Source organism: Branchiostoma lanceolatum, chromosome 4 (assembly GCF_035083965.1).
Source record: "Branchiostoma lanceolatum isolate klBraLanc5 chromosome 4, klBraLanc5.hap2, whole genome shotgun sequence".
NCBI lineage: Eukaryota > Metazoa > Chordata > Leptocardii > Amphioxiformes > Branchiostomatidae > Branchiostoma > Branchiostoma lanceolatum.
This window is the reverse complement of record NC_089725.1, coordinates 2,496,538-2,516,589: the sequence shown is the minus strand read 5'-3', so window position 1 is coordinate 2,516,589 and position 20,052 is coordinate 2,496,538. Positions and strand designations below refer to the sequence as shown.

At 41.2% G+C, this 20,052-nt stretch overlaps 1 protein-coding gene across 2 annotated transcripts in view; it reads right to left on the bottom strand.

Annotated features, from left to right (window-relative positions):
* Positions 1-20,052, bottom strand: part of LOC136432224 (latent-transforming growth factor beta-binding protein 1-like) — a 49,500-nt gene that overhangs the window by 2,787 nt on the left and 26,661 nt on the right. Inside the window, exons 10-25 of one of the 2 annotated variants that reach the window (XM_066423283.1) lie at positions 19,445-19,579; positions 18,729-18,860; positions 18,254-18,388; positions 17,548-17,673; positions 13,489-13,614; positions 13,041-13,172; positions 12,407-12,532; positions 11,510-11,635; positions 10,634-10,771; positions 8,928-9,095; positions 6,906-6,983; positions 4,740-4,865; positions 3,600-3,764; positions 2,031-2,189; positions 1,475-1,552; positions 262-612 (exon numbers count right to left, since the gene is read on the bottom strand). In XM_066423283.1, the coding sequence (XP_066279380.1) occupies positions 262-612; positions 1,475-1,552; positions 2,031-2,189; positions 3,600-3,764; positions 4,740-4,865; positions 6,906-6,983; positions 8,928-9,095; positions 10,634-10,771; positions 11,510-11,635; positions 12,407-12,532; positions 13,041-13,172; positions 13,489-13,614; positions 17,548-17,673; positions 18,254-18,388; positions 18,729-18,860; positions 19,445-19,579 (2,301 nt within the window). The remainder of the gene's footprint in view (positions 1-261; positions 613-1,474; positions 1,553-2,030; positions 2,190-3,599; positions 3,765-4,739; positions 4,866-6,905; positions 6,984-8,927; positions 9,096-10,633; positions 10,772-11,509; positions 11,636-12,406; positions 12,533-13,040; positions 13,173-13,488; positions 13,615-17,547; positions 17,674-18,253; positions 18,389-18,728; positions 18,861-19,444; positions 19,580-20,052) is intronic. The other variant, XM_066423285.1, reaches the window with a different exon arrangement.

Here is a 20,052-nt window from a genome sequence, read left to right as displayed (position 1 = left end):
ATTAAAGACTACTGTAACTCGTTGATTTCCTTCAGAAAGAGTGGTGCATATTTTTGTCTGTCTCACTCATTGTTTTTTATGGACTCATGTTTTTGCTTTTGGTTGTTAAATCTGTCATTTTAAGATTACAAAAGTGCATTTCCTTCAAATTTTTTGTCACATTTTTGTGACGACAGGGTGAAATTTTTGTCTGTCCAACAAGCAAATTTCTGGGAAGGACCTGGACACAGCCCTGGTGGTGATACAAAACAAGAGTCTTACCGACACATTTCAGGCCATCGTTGTCCAGCTTGTACCCAGAGTAGCAGTCACAGATGTAGCTTCCCCCGTCGACCCTGAGGCAGCGACCGAACCCACAGCCACCCTCGATCTTACAGTCGGCATCTAACGGCTCCGAGGCATACCCCTGTCCTAACAACCGAGCCTCTGACTGGATGAAGGCGGCGCTCAGGTGGCCCTGCCTGGGTGCCAGGATCCCTGGGGGTAGTTGAGCTGGAGGTGTCCTTCCCGGCGACGTGCCCCCTGCGTAAGGTCCCAGCCATCCTGGTCTGTGGTCTGCTGGGCCAGTCTGTTGTTGCCCAGGAATGAGGGGCACCTGGCCTGCGACTGGTCCTGTGTGAAAGTTGTATGGTTAAGTCATGTCATGCTTCACTCATGGCATGGAAGGTGTAAAGGAATTGTAATGGTAAGTTGTGGTTATTATCATTTAATGTCAATAATGAGATGATAATCTATGCTAGTAAAATTCCAGGTCTGTAGGAACGTAGGAGCATCGGAACATAGAGTCGTCAAAACATAGGGGTGTCTGTACTTAAGTCTGTCCCCATATCAAATGCATTGCATACATTGATGTTGAAAAATGAAGATTTTAGATGGGAATGTTCACAAGGAAATAGGTCATAATATCTATACAGGGCTCGAAATTCATTTTTGGAAATACATGTAGGTGCCCTGGTGCACCCAACCAAAAAAATTAGGTGCAAAGAAAGAATTTTGGGTGCACCACATAAAATAAAGTTGAATATCGGCAAAACATAATTACAAAGTTTAATGCTACTGCCTCTCTTTAAGAACTTCAATCTGTAATTCTATAGCTAGCTATAACCTCAAAATTTCAAACAGGTTAGACATCAAATAAAGTCCAACAAAAGGTTACATTGCTTTTTCTGATACTTACATTTTTAAAACATATTCTGTATGCTAGTGTACAATAGTACCTTTACCCTATACGGGCCAACAAAAATATCTAGGTGCACTCAAAAATTAGGTGTACAGCTCCAATTTTTGGTGCACAAAGGTGCACATGTACGTGCCCTGCTACATGTACGTGCCCTGCTTCATTTACGTGTCTTGTGGGGAATTTTGCAAAAATGTTCAAGAATGAATGATTTCATCATTTTCATATTGTATATTGTATTTCCTGAACATACATGTACCTGTATGTCTACCACACTAATGTAATTAAAGCTGTTACCTATGTTCTCTATGTAGAAAGCCTGTTGGTCTACTGAGGTCCCAGGCTTGATTCGTTCACACAGGTCTCTGAAGGCACCTGTACAGAATGTAAAGAAGATATTACTGAAACAGCTTGACATGACTACATGGCAACAGAACTGTATTGTTAACAATGCTACACTCAGGTCAGCACTGGGTCGAGAATCCATCCTATTCTAGCTCCAGTTCATTCCTCTCATCACATCCTACCACTAGTAGTAGTAGAAATTCTAGAATATGACTTTTCTGACTTTGATTTTTTCAAAATTCATAGTAAATCATACTTGGCTGGCACAAATGTAGCCTGATTAGATCTGCTTATAACATCCCACCAAACATCTGCCGGAGGGGCCATTTCACCCACACACAGTGAAGTTTGCTTAACACAGACTAGCACAGATGACTTTCATTTAGGCAACCTCGCAAGCCAACCACAGATGACATTGCTCGCGACTTACTCCCAACCATGGTCTGGAGAAGGTGGGGTAGCCATCATCGGTTATGTGTGAAAGGCACTTAATCAGTAGACATCTCACCTGTGCCAAGCTTGGGGCAGAGCTGACAGTCCAACCCCCAGGCCTGCACATCGCTGCGGCAGCAACACTGGGCACGTGTCATGTTGAATGGCAGGGCATTGGAACAGAACAGGTTGGGGCCGATCACACTGGTCCAGCAAACTTCATGTTGTTCGAATACTGATGCAATAAAGATAACATCAGCGAACAGTTCAAGCTGCAATACACAATTAGAGGAGATGATTTTTACTACGTATTGTGCATAGTCCAGTGGTTGCCTCTGGACCAAGAGTTTGGGACTTCGAATCCCAGCTGTTGTCGCTCAGCTGACATTCACGCTAGTGGAAAGCCTTGCAGTCCTTAGGACTGGATGTTAAGCTGCTGTTCATTGAACTTTTTGTCAAAAAGAGCTAGCCTTAACGGGGAATTTCCCTGGTACAGTGAACCTGTATGCGATGTACATATAGCATATGTCTTCTTTGTCACACCAGGCGGAACATTACAGACTACCTCTTTTGTGAGCTAAACTGGTTTGAGATCACTTTTTTCCTTTACTAGCTATTGTCCATAGTGATGAGGCACTTTTGAAGTTTCCAACAATGTAAAACAAGATTGGCAATGATAAAAAGACATTGCCATGGCGACGGTGGCTGTTGTTAAAAGCTTTCCTGTACCCTGCTTAGGGCACTGATAGGTTATGCTGTTCATATGGGAAGGGCTGATTTTTACCTGTTCTGTTGGACAAACACACACACAGACAATGACACCACAACTAGATTCTACCATACCACGCCACCAGAACGATGCCAGGAATTCGAGTCCCACTTGAATGCCAGGAACTCCAGTCCCAATGGAAATGCAAGGAATTCCTGGAGTCCTAAAGAAATGCCATAGTGTCCCTGGGAATCTTAGATAATCCACAGAAATGTTACTTTGTAAACATGTGTCCCCGTTAATTCTCGGAATTGCACAGGATTAAATCAGCATGACAATCATTTAGTACTTAATGCTATTTAGTCTTGTCTCTTGAATCTTTCTAACTGGCTTTCTAAATTTCCTTGCGGCAGTGAAATTTTTCATTGATCCATCTGAATATGGTATCAGTTCCAGATTCTGTCCATGGTTTCAAGTCTAGTATTTCCTGTCTACGTGTGGTATATGGCTTAGACATTTTGTTTGTGTTGTCATGAATAGGGTTAATGTCCTTTAACTATTCTGCTTGTATAGGTAATTGAAGCAGCTTGTACACAATCTTTATCAGTACAAACTTGATGCAGTTATGACCCGTTCCCAGAAGAAGGCCATTACATGTTATAGTTGTAAGGACCAACATTAAGACATTTAAAAACATTATAACAGCCACACACACGTTTGTATTGCTGACTAACATTCCAAACATTCTTATTGGCTTAAAATGCCTGGACAAATTTCTGTACGATTCCTAGAATTCTTGCAAACTGCACACAATACTATACCATTAGGATCGCCCCTGAGGCGTCGCCAAAAAACCTTACAGGCTCATTTTCTTGGTCATGCCCAAATGTCACTCAATGTATACCAAATGTCATCTATGGAGACAGAAATCCTTACTGTATGATGCTGCTGGAGGCTCAAGAGGCAGAGTCAGTGGCCGCTCTACACACCTCTTCTTGGTTGGATCAGGAATCTGGTTGCCAAGACAACTGCACTCGTAAGAGCCAGGAAGGTTGAGACATGTCCCAGAACCGCAGGGGAACTGGGCACATTCATTGATATCTGTAGCATAGATAAAGATCAGCATATACATTTTATGTTTAAAGTCAAACATTTCATATATACAATTAAACGTGTTATATATGCAGTCAAATATTTTATATGTAAAAACATTTAATATGTACAGATTTTATGTCGGACGCATGCAGGGACATTATGGATTTGATTCTACCCGCGGACAGAATGGGGAGCGATATGCTAATTACGTAATACAATACATCACGTAATGAACACGCGGTTTGTTCCATCCCATCCTTTTGTCACTGACTGGCTACAGTATAGACGGATTAACAACTTGTTCGGACGTTTGTAACTTAATGCATGAGCATCGATTTTTACTTCTGAGCGTCGACTTCCGACTTCCTATATTTCCCTCAAAAGCCTCATGGATTTCAGTTTGTGATTTGTGGAGCTGGACCTGGATTTGCACATTGCTTTTGCTGCGGTAAGCATTTTGCCAGATGTTTTGGCATTTCGGTAATGCTCGACTCTTGGTCAGATTACTGGAAACTCCAGTTCTTTTGATATTCGTACTCATGCGGCTTGAAGCCGATTTCGGTATTAAAGAAAGTAATTATAAGTATATGTTACGGCTTAAACGATTGTAGTGTCGCAGTGACTTATATTGCGCTTGAAGCCTGGAAGTGACTGGAGTTTTAAGATTCTTTGGTAGGTATCGCCCCGATCCAAACCTTAACCAATACATAGAGCTAATTCTTTCCAAAACCTTTCATAGAATTTTAGGACTAAAAGCACTAACCCAGGAGGTTATATTCACGATTTGACGTCTAATGGTTGCTTCCGGTCAGGATGGCAAATTAACATGGTCATCAATCTTTGTGACACAATGTTTATGTGCCAGCCTGACTGGCAAAATAGCCACTACTCTACTGTACTACTATATTCACTATCACTGACAAGCAATAAAGTTAAAGTACTGTACTTGATGTTTACTGAAGAAAAATAGATTTCACCAACCAGTGCATGTGAGTTCTTGCTCGTTGAGGAAGTATCCATCTGGACAGATGCACACATAGCTACCTGGAGTGTTCCTGCACATCGCATTATTGCAAGGATTGTTGAACAATTTACATTCGTTAATGTCTGGAAAAAAAGCACAAACATAAGTCAGAAACATTCCATTTCTTCATTTAATTTTTTCTATTTATTGGTTCAGCAGGTAACGTTGGGTAACATAAATTCGGGATTTTTCCGATAATGGTTGACTGAAATCAATCTAGCAGAACAATAAACCATCCTTTTTTTCTATTATTCTGTCAGTATCATGTACTATCTTTGCACTAATCATATATATGGTAGATTTTGTCTCTAGTCGTGCTGACACCATAATATTTCAACTTGAAACTACCGTCCGCCGCACGCACAATGACGGTGTTGTCGGACAGGGGGGCACATTAATTCGGGAGAGAAGATTCGTCTTGAATATCTTACCGCTAATCACATTTTATACAGCAGCTATTCGTTCCATCCTTGGCTTGAGGAGAGTGCTATGGATATAGACGTGTCCAAGTAAAAAAAAAATACACGAAAAAACGGCCGTACCGCATGCATCAGGCCTTCGGGAACAACCCGTGTGTTGAGTCGGTAGAACGCCACTCAAAGTTCACCCCCACCGTCATGGAAATTTGTACATTATTCATCGGGGCATTGGCTGGATGCCGTAGAAATGGTAATACTACTATGTCCATGTGTTTCTGCTTGTGCTAAACTTTGAGGAAAATATCGCCATCAGTCCACTATCACACACAACATTTAGACAAAAAAAGTGTTCCTCGCTATTTGTCGTCTGCCGAATAGCAGGATTCTGGGTAACGAATATGGCGGCGGGAAAATTCACCGTAGTGCCGTACGTAGCCATTGGTTGTAGCAACAAAGAGGCGTTTTGATGATTAATCACACTTAGAGTCCAGTTGTAGGTTAGCAAAAGAGATTCTAATAAGTTGTATTGTAAATAATTGTGTTTAGCAGGAAGCGGATGTGACATTTGTCTTATAAACCAGCGAACAACTATGTACATATAATTCTCCCACGAAGCCCTCAGACTGTGACAATAAGGGACGGAGAGTTTTTGACGTAGCCAACTTCTAATGCATGGTTATCGAAGCTTTTCAGACAGTGTTCTGAATGCGTTAGTCTGTCAAGTTTGCATTTCTAGCGGTATTACTGATGTTGCATCTAGCACATATCCCTAAACACCCCGTTTTCGAAAAATCCCGAATTTAAGTACCCCGCGAATTATGTTACCCAACGTTACATGCCAGGGTTGCCCAACTAGCCGGAGGGTATTACTAAGGGTGAACCCATGTGCAGCCATAGGACTGTAGGTTTTGAACCACTCACACCAGAAAGGACCCCTACTCTTTTCGATAAGTGTGGTGGGTTCTTTAACATGCTCCAGGTGTGGCTCCCCTCAAACATGGGACCTCCATTTAACGTCCTATCCAAGGGATGTCCCTAACCGAAGCTAGGTACTCAGATACACCAGAGTGAAGTGAGGAAAGTCGTGTTAAGTGCCTTTCCCAAGGGCACAATATCGGGGCATATCGGTGGTTGCGAATCCAGGACCTCTCAGTTATGGCCAAAACACCCTACTGATTGCGCCACACGATGACAAATAAATTCATTCCTTTAATGTTCCATATAAAATTGTTTTAACATGTCTGGGAATTCAACATGCCTGTGAAATTTTCTGAGAGTTCACTTTGATGAAGTTCTTTGTCTTCTTTAATTTGTAATCTTCAATTGAGGTGAAGCGTTATATTTTGAATACATTATGGTACAATGCAGTTTTCCTATGGCTCACGCTTTAAGCCAAGTACACCAGGTCACCCCTACTGTTCTTGATAAGTGTGTTGGGTTCTTTTACATGCAGAGGTTTGACGCCTGAAGCTCCATCATACACTGTGCCACCGGCTTTACGTCACCATCCAAAATGACAAATGGAATTTCAGGCAACAAATTTGCGCCATCATTTTGTGCCACTTTGTGAATACCTTTCCCAGTTTGGCGCAGTCCAGTGTCAGATACACGGCCTACACACTTGTGCCACCAGGTCTGATCAACAAGAAGATGTTCACCATGTATATAGCAATGCAGGACCTGGAGTACTGTGATATTCCTTACCTTCAATATAAATCTCATTATTCTGGTCATGTTTCATCAGGAAACCACTTAAGGTTGTGCAGAGTTCCAGATAGTCCGCTGAAATCAACAACAACAAGCGAGGTTAACAATCACTAATAACACAAGATGTCCTGAACCCTATGAGGGTTGAGTGGAAAGACCTGGAAGGGATTTTTTCAGACCTTCCCTGCTGACAAGGTAAAGAAACTGTTTTAAATCATCATTTTAGGAAATGCTCATCAAGCTTAGCCTAAACGGATTCCTAGCAGCAATCACAGGAGTTCACACCACCATACACCGTGATTGGTGCTGGATTGGTGTTAGTTTGTAGTCATGCTAACGTAACAAAGCTTGTTTACAAGTTTAACTATCTAGATAATGACACAGAAGCATGGTGGTGTGAACTCCTGATATCACTGTTAGAAATCCATTTAGACAAAGCTTTATGTGCATTTCCTCAAGCACTGAAACCTGTTTCTTTGCCTTATGAGTAGCCTTGTCTGAAAAAAAATTGTTCATTAACAGTTTGCCACCAAGATAATCTCTCGCATTTCCACTTACCCTTTCAGATGAAGATTCATCTGTGACTGTAATCGACATATTGATAGATTTAAATGCTATTTCCAAACACAGAGTAAAGCACTTACCAACAAGCTTTTACCAAGTCCTCTGGTTGAGGCAATCTTTATTAGGGCCCATCAGCCATCCCTCAACAGACACACACACACACACACTACTTTTCGGTAGAAAACATCATTGCAAACATGACAACAAAAGAGAATCATGCTATACAATAAACAGCGCAATGATATGGTGTCAAAATTTGCAGATTGTAGGAGTCCTTTACATTTTTCTAAGATACAACAGTTAATATTCTGTCATCTTGTAAAAAATGCAAATTCTTTTATTTCCTCAGGGACTTAGCTTTCCAGTCCAAGGGGAAAGTACAGTGAGCAGATTATTATTGGAATGAGCAGAGCACTTTGTGAAACACTTCTCTGATACACAACGGATCATAACGACCCCCAGCGGGGGTCTTCACACTTCGTTGAAAATTAAAAAATCTCAAGATTTATTCTGCAAATCTCAAGATTTTGTGATGAATCTTATATAATAAGATTTTATGAGACAACCTTGAGATTTTAAGAGGCAATCTTGAAATTTTATGAGACAATCTTGAAACCTTGTGAGACAATCTTGAGATCTCTAAATAGGTCTCAAGATTTCTCAAGATTTCTCAAGATTTCTCCAGATTCTGAGATTTTTTCAAAGCATCTCGAGAAGCAATGAAAAAATCTTGAGAAGCTTTGAAACCGTCTTGGAAAAAACTTGAGACCTTTTCAAAGATCTCAAGATTGTCTCATAAAATCTCAAGATTGTCTCATAAAATCTTAAGATTTATCACAAAATCTTGAGATCTTCAGAATAAATCTTAAGATTTTTTCATTTTCAACGAAGCATGAAGACTCCCACTGGGGGTCATTGTGATCCGTTGTGTATCAGAGAAGTGTTTCACAAAATATTGGATATGTACCTTTAAGCTGTAAAAGCATTAGTCCAAAGTGCTCTGCTCATTCCAATAATAATCTGCTCGCTGTCAGTAATGATATACAATGTATTGGCAACCTATATTCGTGGTGTCATGAATTTACAGTGGAGAGGTCACTGCGAAATATACAGTAATAAAAAGACATGGCAAACGTTTCAAGATTTACAATTGGCTGCAGTACCCCTAGTAAACTTTCAGTACTGAGATGAGGCTGTCAGTTACGTTGCTGACAGGTGCATTTCAGTAAAATTTCAGTGAATCAGCTTTTCTGTCACTCCTGTAATATTACTGACAAGTACTTCTTATGAGTACTAATTACAGAATACTTACTGTCAGTTACTGTCTTGAAAGCACCGAAATTCCACTGGCAATAACTGACAGGCTGTTACAAAAATAGACAAATTCCATCTTGCGTGTGATCATTCACAAGGCCTTACATTGGAGTGAGTGTAATCACATGCCACTGTACACACCTGCATTTCTACTTGGGCATGGGAACAGCTCACAAGAATCTCCCCACGCCACCCCGAGACTGCAGCAACACTCTTCCTTGGTGACGTTGAACCCTGCTGGGTTGTCAGCACACCCAAAGTCTAAATCCTTCAACTCAGAGAAGCATTGCTTCCGCGACCTTCTCTGCTCTGAAAGACATCCACAATAACAGAATGAGAAACAAGTGCTTTTCAAAAAAGCTGGCATTTTGTCTACGTTTATGAGTGTGAAATGTCTTTTCCTGTTCTCCTGTTTTTGAAGTAAAATCTGCCAAAGAAAGTCACTCAAGGGCTGATGAGTCTATGAGAAAAATGGTTATTTTGGGAAAGAAGTACTGTTTTGATAAAGAAAGGCACATTGGGAAAAGCAATTTTGAAGTTATGGCACTTGAGTGCTTTTAAAAAAGCTGGTCTTGGCTTACAACTTGTACTTTATTTTAAAATGTACAATAAGTTCATTATAAAAATTATCAATGTAATTATGTACATAACACGCAATAAAACATACAATTTGAAAAAGCACCATTGAATCATCAGCACTATGGTAATTAAGTGAAATAGAAATTCATAACAGCTATGCCTGTGGCAAGATTTTATCTAAAATGACTACCAAATGTCAAACAAGTATTCAGACCAATTAACAGTTACCTCATCTCTATTATACTGGTTTCCACATTTACAACAATTATTCCTTATTTTACTGGATAATTTTGCTAAAATTCATGAAAATTCCCATATGTTTGTGCCGAGCAGCAACATTTTCCACATCCATGTTGTCTCTGAAAACTTCTGAATGAAGTCGATACTGAACAATGGAGCATTTGTTACTGTAACAAAGGATCGCTGTTTTTGGTGGAGTATCCCTATATAATGTCCTTGATCCGATGCCCTTGCAAACAACATCAAGAGCCTCAGTGTGATTTTAAGTGTGGTGTTTGCGTTATGTTACACAAGCATCCGTTGCACGGTATTTTCCATTACAATGAACAGAAAAATTTGAAGGCCGGGTTTGGAATCTATGAAGTCGTGTTCATAAGACAAAGGCCTTGTATATATTAAATGGATATTTAAAAAGAAAAAGAGAAAAATTCCACTCGCGATCTCAATCCAGGGTCTTTCAGATCTCATGCGACATTGCCCGTTGAGCTAACTTGTAGATGACTGTATTTGTTTCCGTCCCTTGCCATATAAGGCAAAGGCTGAACAACAAACGTGGAAGGTCTTGCCATATAAGGCAAAGGCTGAACAACAAACATGGAAGGTCTTCATGGTGTGCCACACTGTAGTGTTGAACCAAGTACCATTGATGGAAGGTAAGAGCCAAGACATGGCGTTTTGTCGTGAAGGCGACAAAACGCAAAAAAAAGTTCCTATTTGTAAGGATATCATAAAATATGATATAACTTGGATTGAATGTTGAATAAAAGTATACTGGAATGTCTGTCATGTTTGATAGATGACTAGTTCTAGCATCTCTGAACTCTACTTCCTTTCACTCTTGTAAGTGACATCATCTTCCCACTCACTTCTTGCCACTCTACTGTGAGCACCTACAGTAAACTTCAGATACCTACAAATACACAAGAACACAAACATCTAGACACACTGAAAAAAAAACTTCGGTACACAGAGGCAAAAAAGGCACTTTTTCAGTTCTGCGGTATCAAATATTTTCTCAATCAACTTACCAGCCAGCCAAGCAGACACACATCTCTGGGTGTCCTTGTCAAACACCAGGCCCTGTGTGCACACACACGTGAAGTGTCCTGGGAGATTCTGACACACGGATTTCCCACATGGGTTTCCAATGCTGCACTCATCCACATCTGCAAACAATGTACATGTTTGCAAACATTTACAAACATCCAAATGCACAAAAACTTAACTGCAATTGTATCAGATAAAGTTACTTCACCTAAATCCGCAGTGTAACATAGAACTGGGATTTTCACAAAAGTGTATTTACTTAGTTAGGGATATACATTGTATGCTAGATGAAACATTGATGATACCGCCTGAAATGCAAACTTGACAGACTACATGTATCTTATTCAGAACACTGTCTGAAAATCTCCCATAACTCTGCATTTGAAGACAACGACATCAAAAAGTTTCCACCCAGAATGGCACAGATTGACCTCGTCATGGGAGGATTTGAACTACGGTGTTCGTTGGCTTGAACAAAGTGTTTTTTGCGACATAGCCGTGTGGAACTTAACGACCGTTTTTGTAATGTTATCAATTGTATTTGTATCAGATAATGTTACCTCACCTAAATCCACAGTTTACATAAAACTGGGATTTTTACAAACGGGGTATTTAGAGATATATCCTAGATGAAACATTAATAATACTGCCAGAAATGCAAACTTGACAGACTAACCTATTCAGAACACTGTCTGAAAAGCTCACATAACCCTGCAGGTGTGACAAGTCGTTCAGGGTAATATAACCAGCAACTGCCGCACCACAGGCATGCCTGCTAAGCTGTTGTGTTACACTGAAGGGCTATATGATACAGATACAGACTCATTTACGGCTATGTGACACAGATGTAGACTCACCTACACAGCCTCTCTGGTCAGGACTAGGTATGTATCCCTGGTCACACCTACATCTGTAGCCACCAGGTGTGTTAACACACTCACCATCTCTGCACAACTTAGAGTTGGATTCACACTCGTCTACATCTGCATGGAGAAAAGATTATGGTGAACGTGACTAGCATATGAAAAAGATGAATCAGCAAAATCAGACTAAAACAACTTTACCCTATGAATTGTATGTAGTAGCCTCTTCCATAGACCCCTGACCTGGAATGTCTGTCATGTCTGGTAAATGGCTACTTTTGCCACCTCTGAACTCTATATTCCTATTACTGTACTCCGGCAAGTGTGACCTTTCTGGTGACACTATCTTTCCACCAACTTTCTTCCACTCTACTGACAGTAATATTCAAATAATTACAAGAATGCACACATCTGAGAAACACCAAAAACAAAACCCCCGTAACCTCTGCGCATGTGTCATGAATTCTACTTGAACTTAAGTTCAACCTGAGTACCAGCCTAGCTTCCGTCCGCGACCCAAGCTCCGCAACTTTTTAGCTTCCGTCCGCTACCCAAGCTCCGCAACTTTTTAGCTTCCGTCCGCTACCCAAGCTCCGCAACTTTTTAGCTTCCGTCCGCTACCCAAGCTCCGCAACGTTTTAGCTTCCGTCCGCTACCCAAGCTCCGCTACTTTTTAGCTTCCGTCCGCTACCCAAGCTCCGCAACTTTTTAGCTTCCGTCCGCTACCCAAGCTCCGCTACTTTTTAGCTTCCGTCCGCTACCCAAGCTCCGCTACAGCTTGGGTTGCGGACGGAAACTAAAAAGGCTGGTACTCAGGCTAAGTTCAACCATGATCCAAAGAAGTATAGTGACAGGAGAAGACAAGTGTAAGTATGAGATGGTATCATTTACCGACACACTGTGTCCGTGATGGGTCTAAGTGAAAGCCTCTGTCGCAGGTGCAAACATACGAGCCCTCGTTGTTGTAGCAACGGCCATTGGGACAGAGAGTCGGGTCCAGTTGGCACTCGTCTTCATCTGTGAGTAGATCAGTAAATCCCATGTGTTTGACACAGTAACACTAGTACGATTTATCTCTTAATGTATTTGTGCATCGAAACTAAAAAAAGTGGTAACGTTAATTACTTTTTCAGATCTACCCTTTTTTCAGGAGAATGATTTGCCTTGTCAAGTAGAAGATTTACATGTAGTGCTTGCTGAGGAGTAGACTCATCTAGTTTACATACAGAAGACAATTGGCTTATTGCAATCACTATATATATGGTGTCATCTCAGTCAGTGCATGTTCAGCAAACTACAACAAACTTGCCGAAACAATCACTCGGGGGACCGATCAAATCCAGTCTAGAGTCTTAATGCTTGTGTCAATTGTGTCAATGGAAAACACTATCTAAGGGACTACCAAATATGGTCGTATTGGCAAGGTGGTCACTTGTAGAGGTTTGACAGTAACTTTTTGGTGGAAAAAAATTGTGTTGCTATTATTCTCTTGACCATACTGTGCGTGGGAGTGACAATGTCCTACCCAAGCATTGAGTCATCGTGTCGTCTGTCTTATAGCCGGTGTCACATCTACAAACAAAGGATCCTCGTGTATTGATGCATTCTCCATTCTGACAGAGACTCGGATCAATCGCACATTCGTTGAGTTCTTCCTCTGAAAACGTAGAAAATAGCACAGACAGGATTAGGTACAAGGATAGGTTTGTGCTGAGGAAAAATGCTGAAACACACGTAAAGCCGAAGAGCAAACCATCAAACACAGGGCCGTTATCTCTAGTTAAGTTTGTGTGTGAATGATAAAATCTATCGGTAAAGCAATACAACTAACAGGTGACGTATACAGCAAAGATGCAGATTGTAGCTGCAGCTCAATGGTGCTGGAACTAGTCGCGTGTTCGTGTGTTACTATCCACCGCTGAACAAGAGCACCGTTGCACCGACGCCTTGCTATTTCTATACTTACGACCCACCGATGCAAGCTTTGGTGTCCCCGTGGTGTCTATACCCTGCTGAACACATACAGTAGTAACTCCCCATAAAGTTGAGGCATTGGTTGGGGCTGGTACAGGTTCTCTGAGATGGGCACTCGTCTAAGTCTGATAAAGGATGGAGGAAAAGGAGGTTGCGTGGAAGGGGTCAAAGATAGGCATTTAAAGACAAGAACGACATGCCAGAAAATGTAGTAAATAAACCAAGCAAAGGCCTAAGTGAAAATTTGCACAAAGATTAAATGAATAATTGGAATTTCTGACGAGCCAAGCAGTGGTTGGATTATTTTATAACCAAAAAGCTGTCTATATTTGAATCAATCGCGATCAGCTTGCGCTAAACATCGTCTGTTTGAAACGCAATGGAGAGCGATTTGTATCCAAGGCACACGTGTTGAACTTGGGTTTTTATTCTAAATTTGGTTTTCTTCGCATTAGCTACACGGAAAGAAATATCTATAAGTATCATCTTAGAATTTTAAAAAAATGCGTCATAAAAGTTGAAAGGTTTCTCTTCAATCACTAACAACAGTCAACTATTTAGTCACTGTTCGTTGGATGCATCTGATACGTCGGACCGTTTCCAAATGTTATCCAGTTGCTTGAGTAACAGTTACCCTGCGTGTCAACCATTATGCAGCTGACAGCATACAAAGTTTTCACAGAGGCCTTTCCTTTTGTTCATTAACACAAGTCAACCATGCCTGAGGTAAGCAGAGCATATGTGGTGGAGGACATTTCAGTACCTAGGACATGTATGTAGAAGTTACCAAGCACGTACAAAGTATATAACCATTTGGGTCACTTTATGTTGTCCCATGATCTGATAGAAAGTGACTGAGAGCGTGCCAAGAGAAGCGGAATTCATTATGAAAATTCATTCTCTCGTGCAAGGTGGCACAAAGAGCCACTAAGTTCCTTTCTGTTTTTGTAGGTTGCAGTTCTTTACCGGTAGTAATTTGGTTTTGGCCGTGACGTGCTCTGGACCCCCTCCCTCCCCCCCAAACACAAGGCCGATTGTGAAGTCACACCGCCCTGGCACACTGTGACCTTTAGCAGTTACAACCTACATTTATGTGACTGGACTAACTTTGTGGAGGAAGTCATTATACTGCGAAACTTTACCATACATTTAACTTGTTAGCCAAATCAACGTGTTGCCTGCTGTTTCATCCGTAAAGCTTTTTAGACGACCATTTTCATATCTGAGCGTCAATTCCCGGTCTAGTCGACCTGGATAGAATTTGTCAGTAAATCTACAAGGAGCTCTGGCGTTTCTGACAGACATGAAGCATGAAGAGACAATGTAATAGTAGACATAATGAACATGAGTACAGATGCAAATAAATCATACCAGTTCATTGTCTTAAGATATAACATGTCCAAAGTATGAGCTGAACAAATTTATCATCAATTATGCAAATGAGGCCCTTATTAGCATAATTTGATTCAACGATGTTCACATTCACATAACGTCCCGATGCCACAAAAAAGGATTAAATGTATGAAATTGCCGTCTTTTGCCAGTGTGGAATAATAGAAGTTACTCATTAAGTATGCAAATATGGCCCACATTTCCATATTTTCTATCTATCAACAGTCCTCTCTTCCTCAGTTACAATTTGAATTGTCATATCATGGAACAAAGCAGATTTTTAAAGTTGCCTCATTAATTATGCAAATTAGAATCTGATTTGCATAATTATCGTCCAATCATACTAAGCATCACAAAAGCTATCCACATACCAAAAATCATGACCATCCATCAAGGCCATCATGTTATAGTATTTTCTCATTAATTATGCAAATGAGGTCTTCATTTGCATAGTTCATATCAATTAATATTTTTCTCTTCCCCAGTTACATATGTCACATGTTTCAGAGTCCTATCATGGAATTTGGCGGATGTATAAACTTTCCTCATTAATTATGCAAATTAGATTTGCATAAAAAGTGTCTAATCATGTACATCATCACTCAAGCTATCTACCTACCAAAAATCATTACCATCCATCAAGCCCTTCTTGAGTTATTCCCTTTCAAAGTCAGACGCAAAACCTGCTCCTGCAGTTCCAAAAAAGCCGCTAGGGGGCCCAAACCCACACCACTTACTCTCTGTCCAAAGATCTATCTACCACTCAAAAATAAGTTCCATAGCATGTCCAGAACACGAGATATCAAAACAGGAAGTTCCACTGCAGTACCGTAAGAAGCCGCTAGGGGGCCCAAAATCTCATCGTTTTTAGGTCTCATCAAAACCTACCAACATACCAAATATCAAGACAATCCATTAAGGCATTCTCGAGTTATCCTGTGCCACTACAAACAGACAAACAAACAGACAGACAAACGCTACCCTCTGCATAACCTTCTCGGCGATGGTAACAAGCTGATGATATATGAAGTCATAAGATCAATGTCGCAGCATACATTAAGAGAAGAACAAACCTGTTTTGGCATCATTTTGTGCACTTTTTGGCACAGAGTCGATTTCAGAAGTCAGACCGGCTGGTACCAGGGTCACCGAACTCTGTTGAGTACGTAGCCAACAATACACACCAAACAACTACAGAACCACAAATAAACGCCGTGTAGTTGTCGGTCCGGTCTATTATAGGTCAGAAGGCCGAGGGCATGCTTATCATACATATGTCCTGCAAAATTCAACAGTCTTGTTACAAAAAATGCTGTCTTAGACTCTTAGATCTTTGCCGGTGGTCGGTTCTGTCACAGCCTGTTTGAAAATTCAACGACATGAAAATTCAAGAGAGATCAAGAGAGGCTGTACTGCACAATATGAATTAGGAAGTTACACAGCTTCGCTTTCTAGCATTACCACCTGTCTTTCACCATCGAAATGATAATTATCTCCATGAAAAATGGAGATATAGTTTTGGGTGTGTCTGTTTGTCTGTTTGTGTTTCCGCACCACTCAAGTCAGCGTAACTCAAGAGCCTCTCGACGGATTACAATGATATTTGGCATGTGGGCGGGTGTTGTGAAGCCGACATTCAAGGTCGATTTTGGGCCACCTGGTATGTGACCTTGGTACTGCAGAAGAACTTCAATTTTTGTATCTTTTGACCTGGACGCGCTGTGGTCTTGATTTTTGGGTGGCACATAGCTTGTGATGTAATAAAGAAGTGGTGTAGGTTTGGGCCCCCTAGCAGCTTCCTCTGGAACTGCAGGGGCGTTTTTGTGAAAATCTTCTAAGGAGAATAACTGAACAAGGGAACAACGAATTTCCATGATATCTAGTATGCAGGTAGCTTAGATAGAGATGTACACAATAAAGTGCAAATTATGCTAATTTGGACTTAATTTGCATAGCTAATGAGGAAAATCTTTATTTGTAGTGTTTTCCATTATCAGACTCAAATACATGTAACGTATGTAGTTTATGGAAAGTGGATCATCAACAGATTCCAATTATGCAAATAAATTCCTTATTTGCATAATCAATGCCAAACACCACATCTCATCTAATTGGAAAATTATAGGACTGTCAATATACTTAGTATGCAGGTAGCTTAGACATAGATGCAAATTATGCTAATTGGGACTTAATTTGCATAGCTAATCAGTCAAATTTATATTTGCAGTGTCTTCCATTATCAGACTCAAATACATGTAACATCCTTGATGTGTCTGTCTCATACGCATCAGTCATCATTGACATGTTGTGGCAACTGTGGGTGGGTGGACAATGTTTTGATAGGTATAGGCACTCTGCCCAAAGGACAGGGGTCATCGAGCCGATGTTTACGTCGAAAGGCATGAAAAAGAAGACATCCAGAGATGCCATAAGAAGCATTGCCAACATGGGTACCAATAAATTCAATTCCCTTAAATAGCTTAAGGCTGTATGACACCTTTTTGGACTTAAGGAGTCAGCATTTCGTAGCTGATGCCAACTGGTAGCAAAGGTGAAATTTGTTTCAGCTGTCTGTACCAGGGAGAGCTACATCTTGTCTTCATTGACAGCCCTCTTGGCGGATGACCTTGGCACTTTTATTCTGTTCGACCTTGAGGACTACTTACCTATACAGCTCTTTCGGTCCGGGGACAACTTGTAACCGTCGTCACAGCTGCAGGTAAAGCTCCCTTCCGTGTTGACGCAGGTGCCGTGGTGACACCTGCCGTTCCGGTAGCTACATTCGTTAATGTCTGTAACAACACATTTGATTAGCACATCCGTGAATAGGTTCATCAGGTTGGTAAGTCACTGAATAAAAAGGCTCTTTTTTTTACACAACCAAGAGATTGCTATGTGAACCAGTCAGAATTGCGTTGAAGAAGGTGACAGATGGTCACCGAAACGAGGGTGGAATAAATCTCTTGGTTGTGTAAAAAAAAAGACTTTTTATTATTTGATAAGCACATTTCGGAAAAGAAAATAAGTTCCAAGAAGATATCATAGCATAGCCCAACTAATGTCAACGAAAACGTAGTTTTAGATCTATCGTAGTTTTATTGCTGCTTCAGTAGCAGGGCACATTGTTACGGGGAAGGGTTGATAGCCGTTCTCCTGTTAACGTACTCGAGGCCCCCTCGAACACGGAACCCCCATTTTACGTCCCCGGGCTGAAAGACGGGTGAAGCCCCAACCGAGATGCCCTTCCCATGATTGAACCGGGGTCTCTCAGTTACAGAAGCTCAACTGTGAGGCTGCTAACAGGTGAGCTACAGAGACATCCCCATCGCAGCTGATACTGATAGTGTACTGAAGTACCGAACACACCCTCACCTACGCACGCTCTCCCGCCCAGGTCCTGTCTGTACCCAGAGTTGCACATGCACAGGTACGAGCCATGGCTGTTCACGCACCGACCGTTTCTACACAGGCCCGGCCTGGTCTCACAGACACTGGCGGTGCGCTCCGCTGAATGAAAGAGAACTTAGCAGTAAGACACATGTATTTCCACGTTAGTTTTCAGAGGTTGCGTTCTTACGAAAACAACATCATTTTATTGATACACCATTGCACATGCATACACATATTGTGTGCAATGCTTGTATGAAAAAGAGTAAGTCATGTAATGTGGAGAGGCAAGAAGTAGTGTCTATGGCTAAACTAATATAGTAATAAGTCATACGGAGTTTTTGTGAAATAAAACAACGTTATGAATTATGTATACAAAATTTTGAGTGCTACGGTAACATTGTAACATTGTACGAGAAAACATATGACTGCAGTGTGCCCATAATGTCAAAAGTCTCACCAACACAAGTTTTCCTGACGTCGTCCACTTTGTACCCTGGGTTACACACGCACGTGTAGCTGTTCCCACTAGGTCGGCATCTCCCGTTCGGACACAGATTCAGCACCGTTTCGCAGATACTTCGAGCACTTTCTGCAACAAAAGAAAACATCTTCAACTCAGATGCCCAGGATTTAGAAAGGACAGGGACATTATTATACGGGACGTATGCTCAGTTGAAGAAAGACTGAATGTAGCCAGAGGTTGTTTCTACAGAATGCAGTGGATCATCATCATCGTGCTCAGTTGGGAGGAGATGGCGTAACGACCGTAACCTAGTTAGACTATATACTACGAAAGGGAAACTATGTGTGGAGGTTACAGTGAGACTGGCTGATACATTGTTGGTGACTCATTCCGTCAGAAAAGCCAAAGCCTTTTTTAGATTGAATTTTATATCCACCCTATCACACGTAGTCGACCATGGCCTCCCAACCAGACCAGTCATGGTCGGGAGTTAGTCGTTAGGAAAGTCATCTGTGAGTGTGGGGTGGTCAGCAAAGTTGTTCCTAGTCTTTAAAAGTCGTCTGCTTATATTCAGCTTGGTTACGCTCAGAGCGAACTGGAGCTAGAATAGGATAGAATTCAAGCAACTCCCAACCAGCGGCGATCTTGGTTGGGGAGTGTTCAGGGGCAAAGTTGTGGGAAGGGCTTGAATGTGAAAAGGATCAACTCACCGACACAAGCTTTTTCCTGAGGATCGTACTGATAACCGGAGTCACAATTGCAGACATAGGAGTTACGGAAGTTGATGCATCTCCCATTCGGACACAAGCCGGCTGTAGTTTCACAGTTCTTCCGCGTTGGTATGGCTGAAAACGGGAAACATTTTTTTCTTCATATTTATGGGACTAATGCAAATACAGAAATGAAATAATTTCCCTTCTTGACTCAATTAGACATGTTGATTTTTTTTCCATATGAAACCTCCAATGGACAATAAGAACAAATTGACTTTGCGTCACCACAACTTCATTCTCCCTTGTGGCTCAACATGGCCCATATCTTCAACATTAGTTTGTTTGATCTATTCACGAAATGCTCAAATCGGCCTGCAGGCCGCTTCTCCTGAGGGTAGATATAGAGGTAAGGGTCAGATGGAATAAAACAAAGCTACACGATTACATGGTTGGCGTCTTATTGAATTCATAGATTGATAGTCCAAATAAAATCCTCCCACATGCATGGTATCATAAGTGCACAACAAAATGAAAGTCGGAGTATAGCCAATGTCTGATCTTCAGGACAGTTGGGGACAGTCTGGTGATAGACTGTTTCAGCCAAT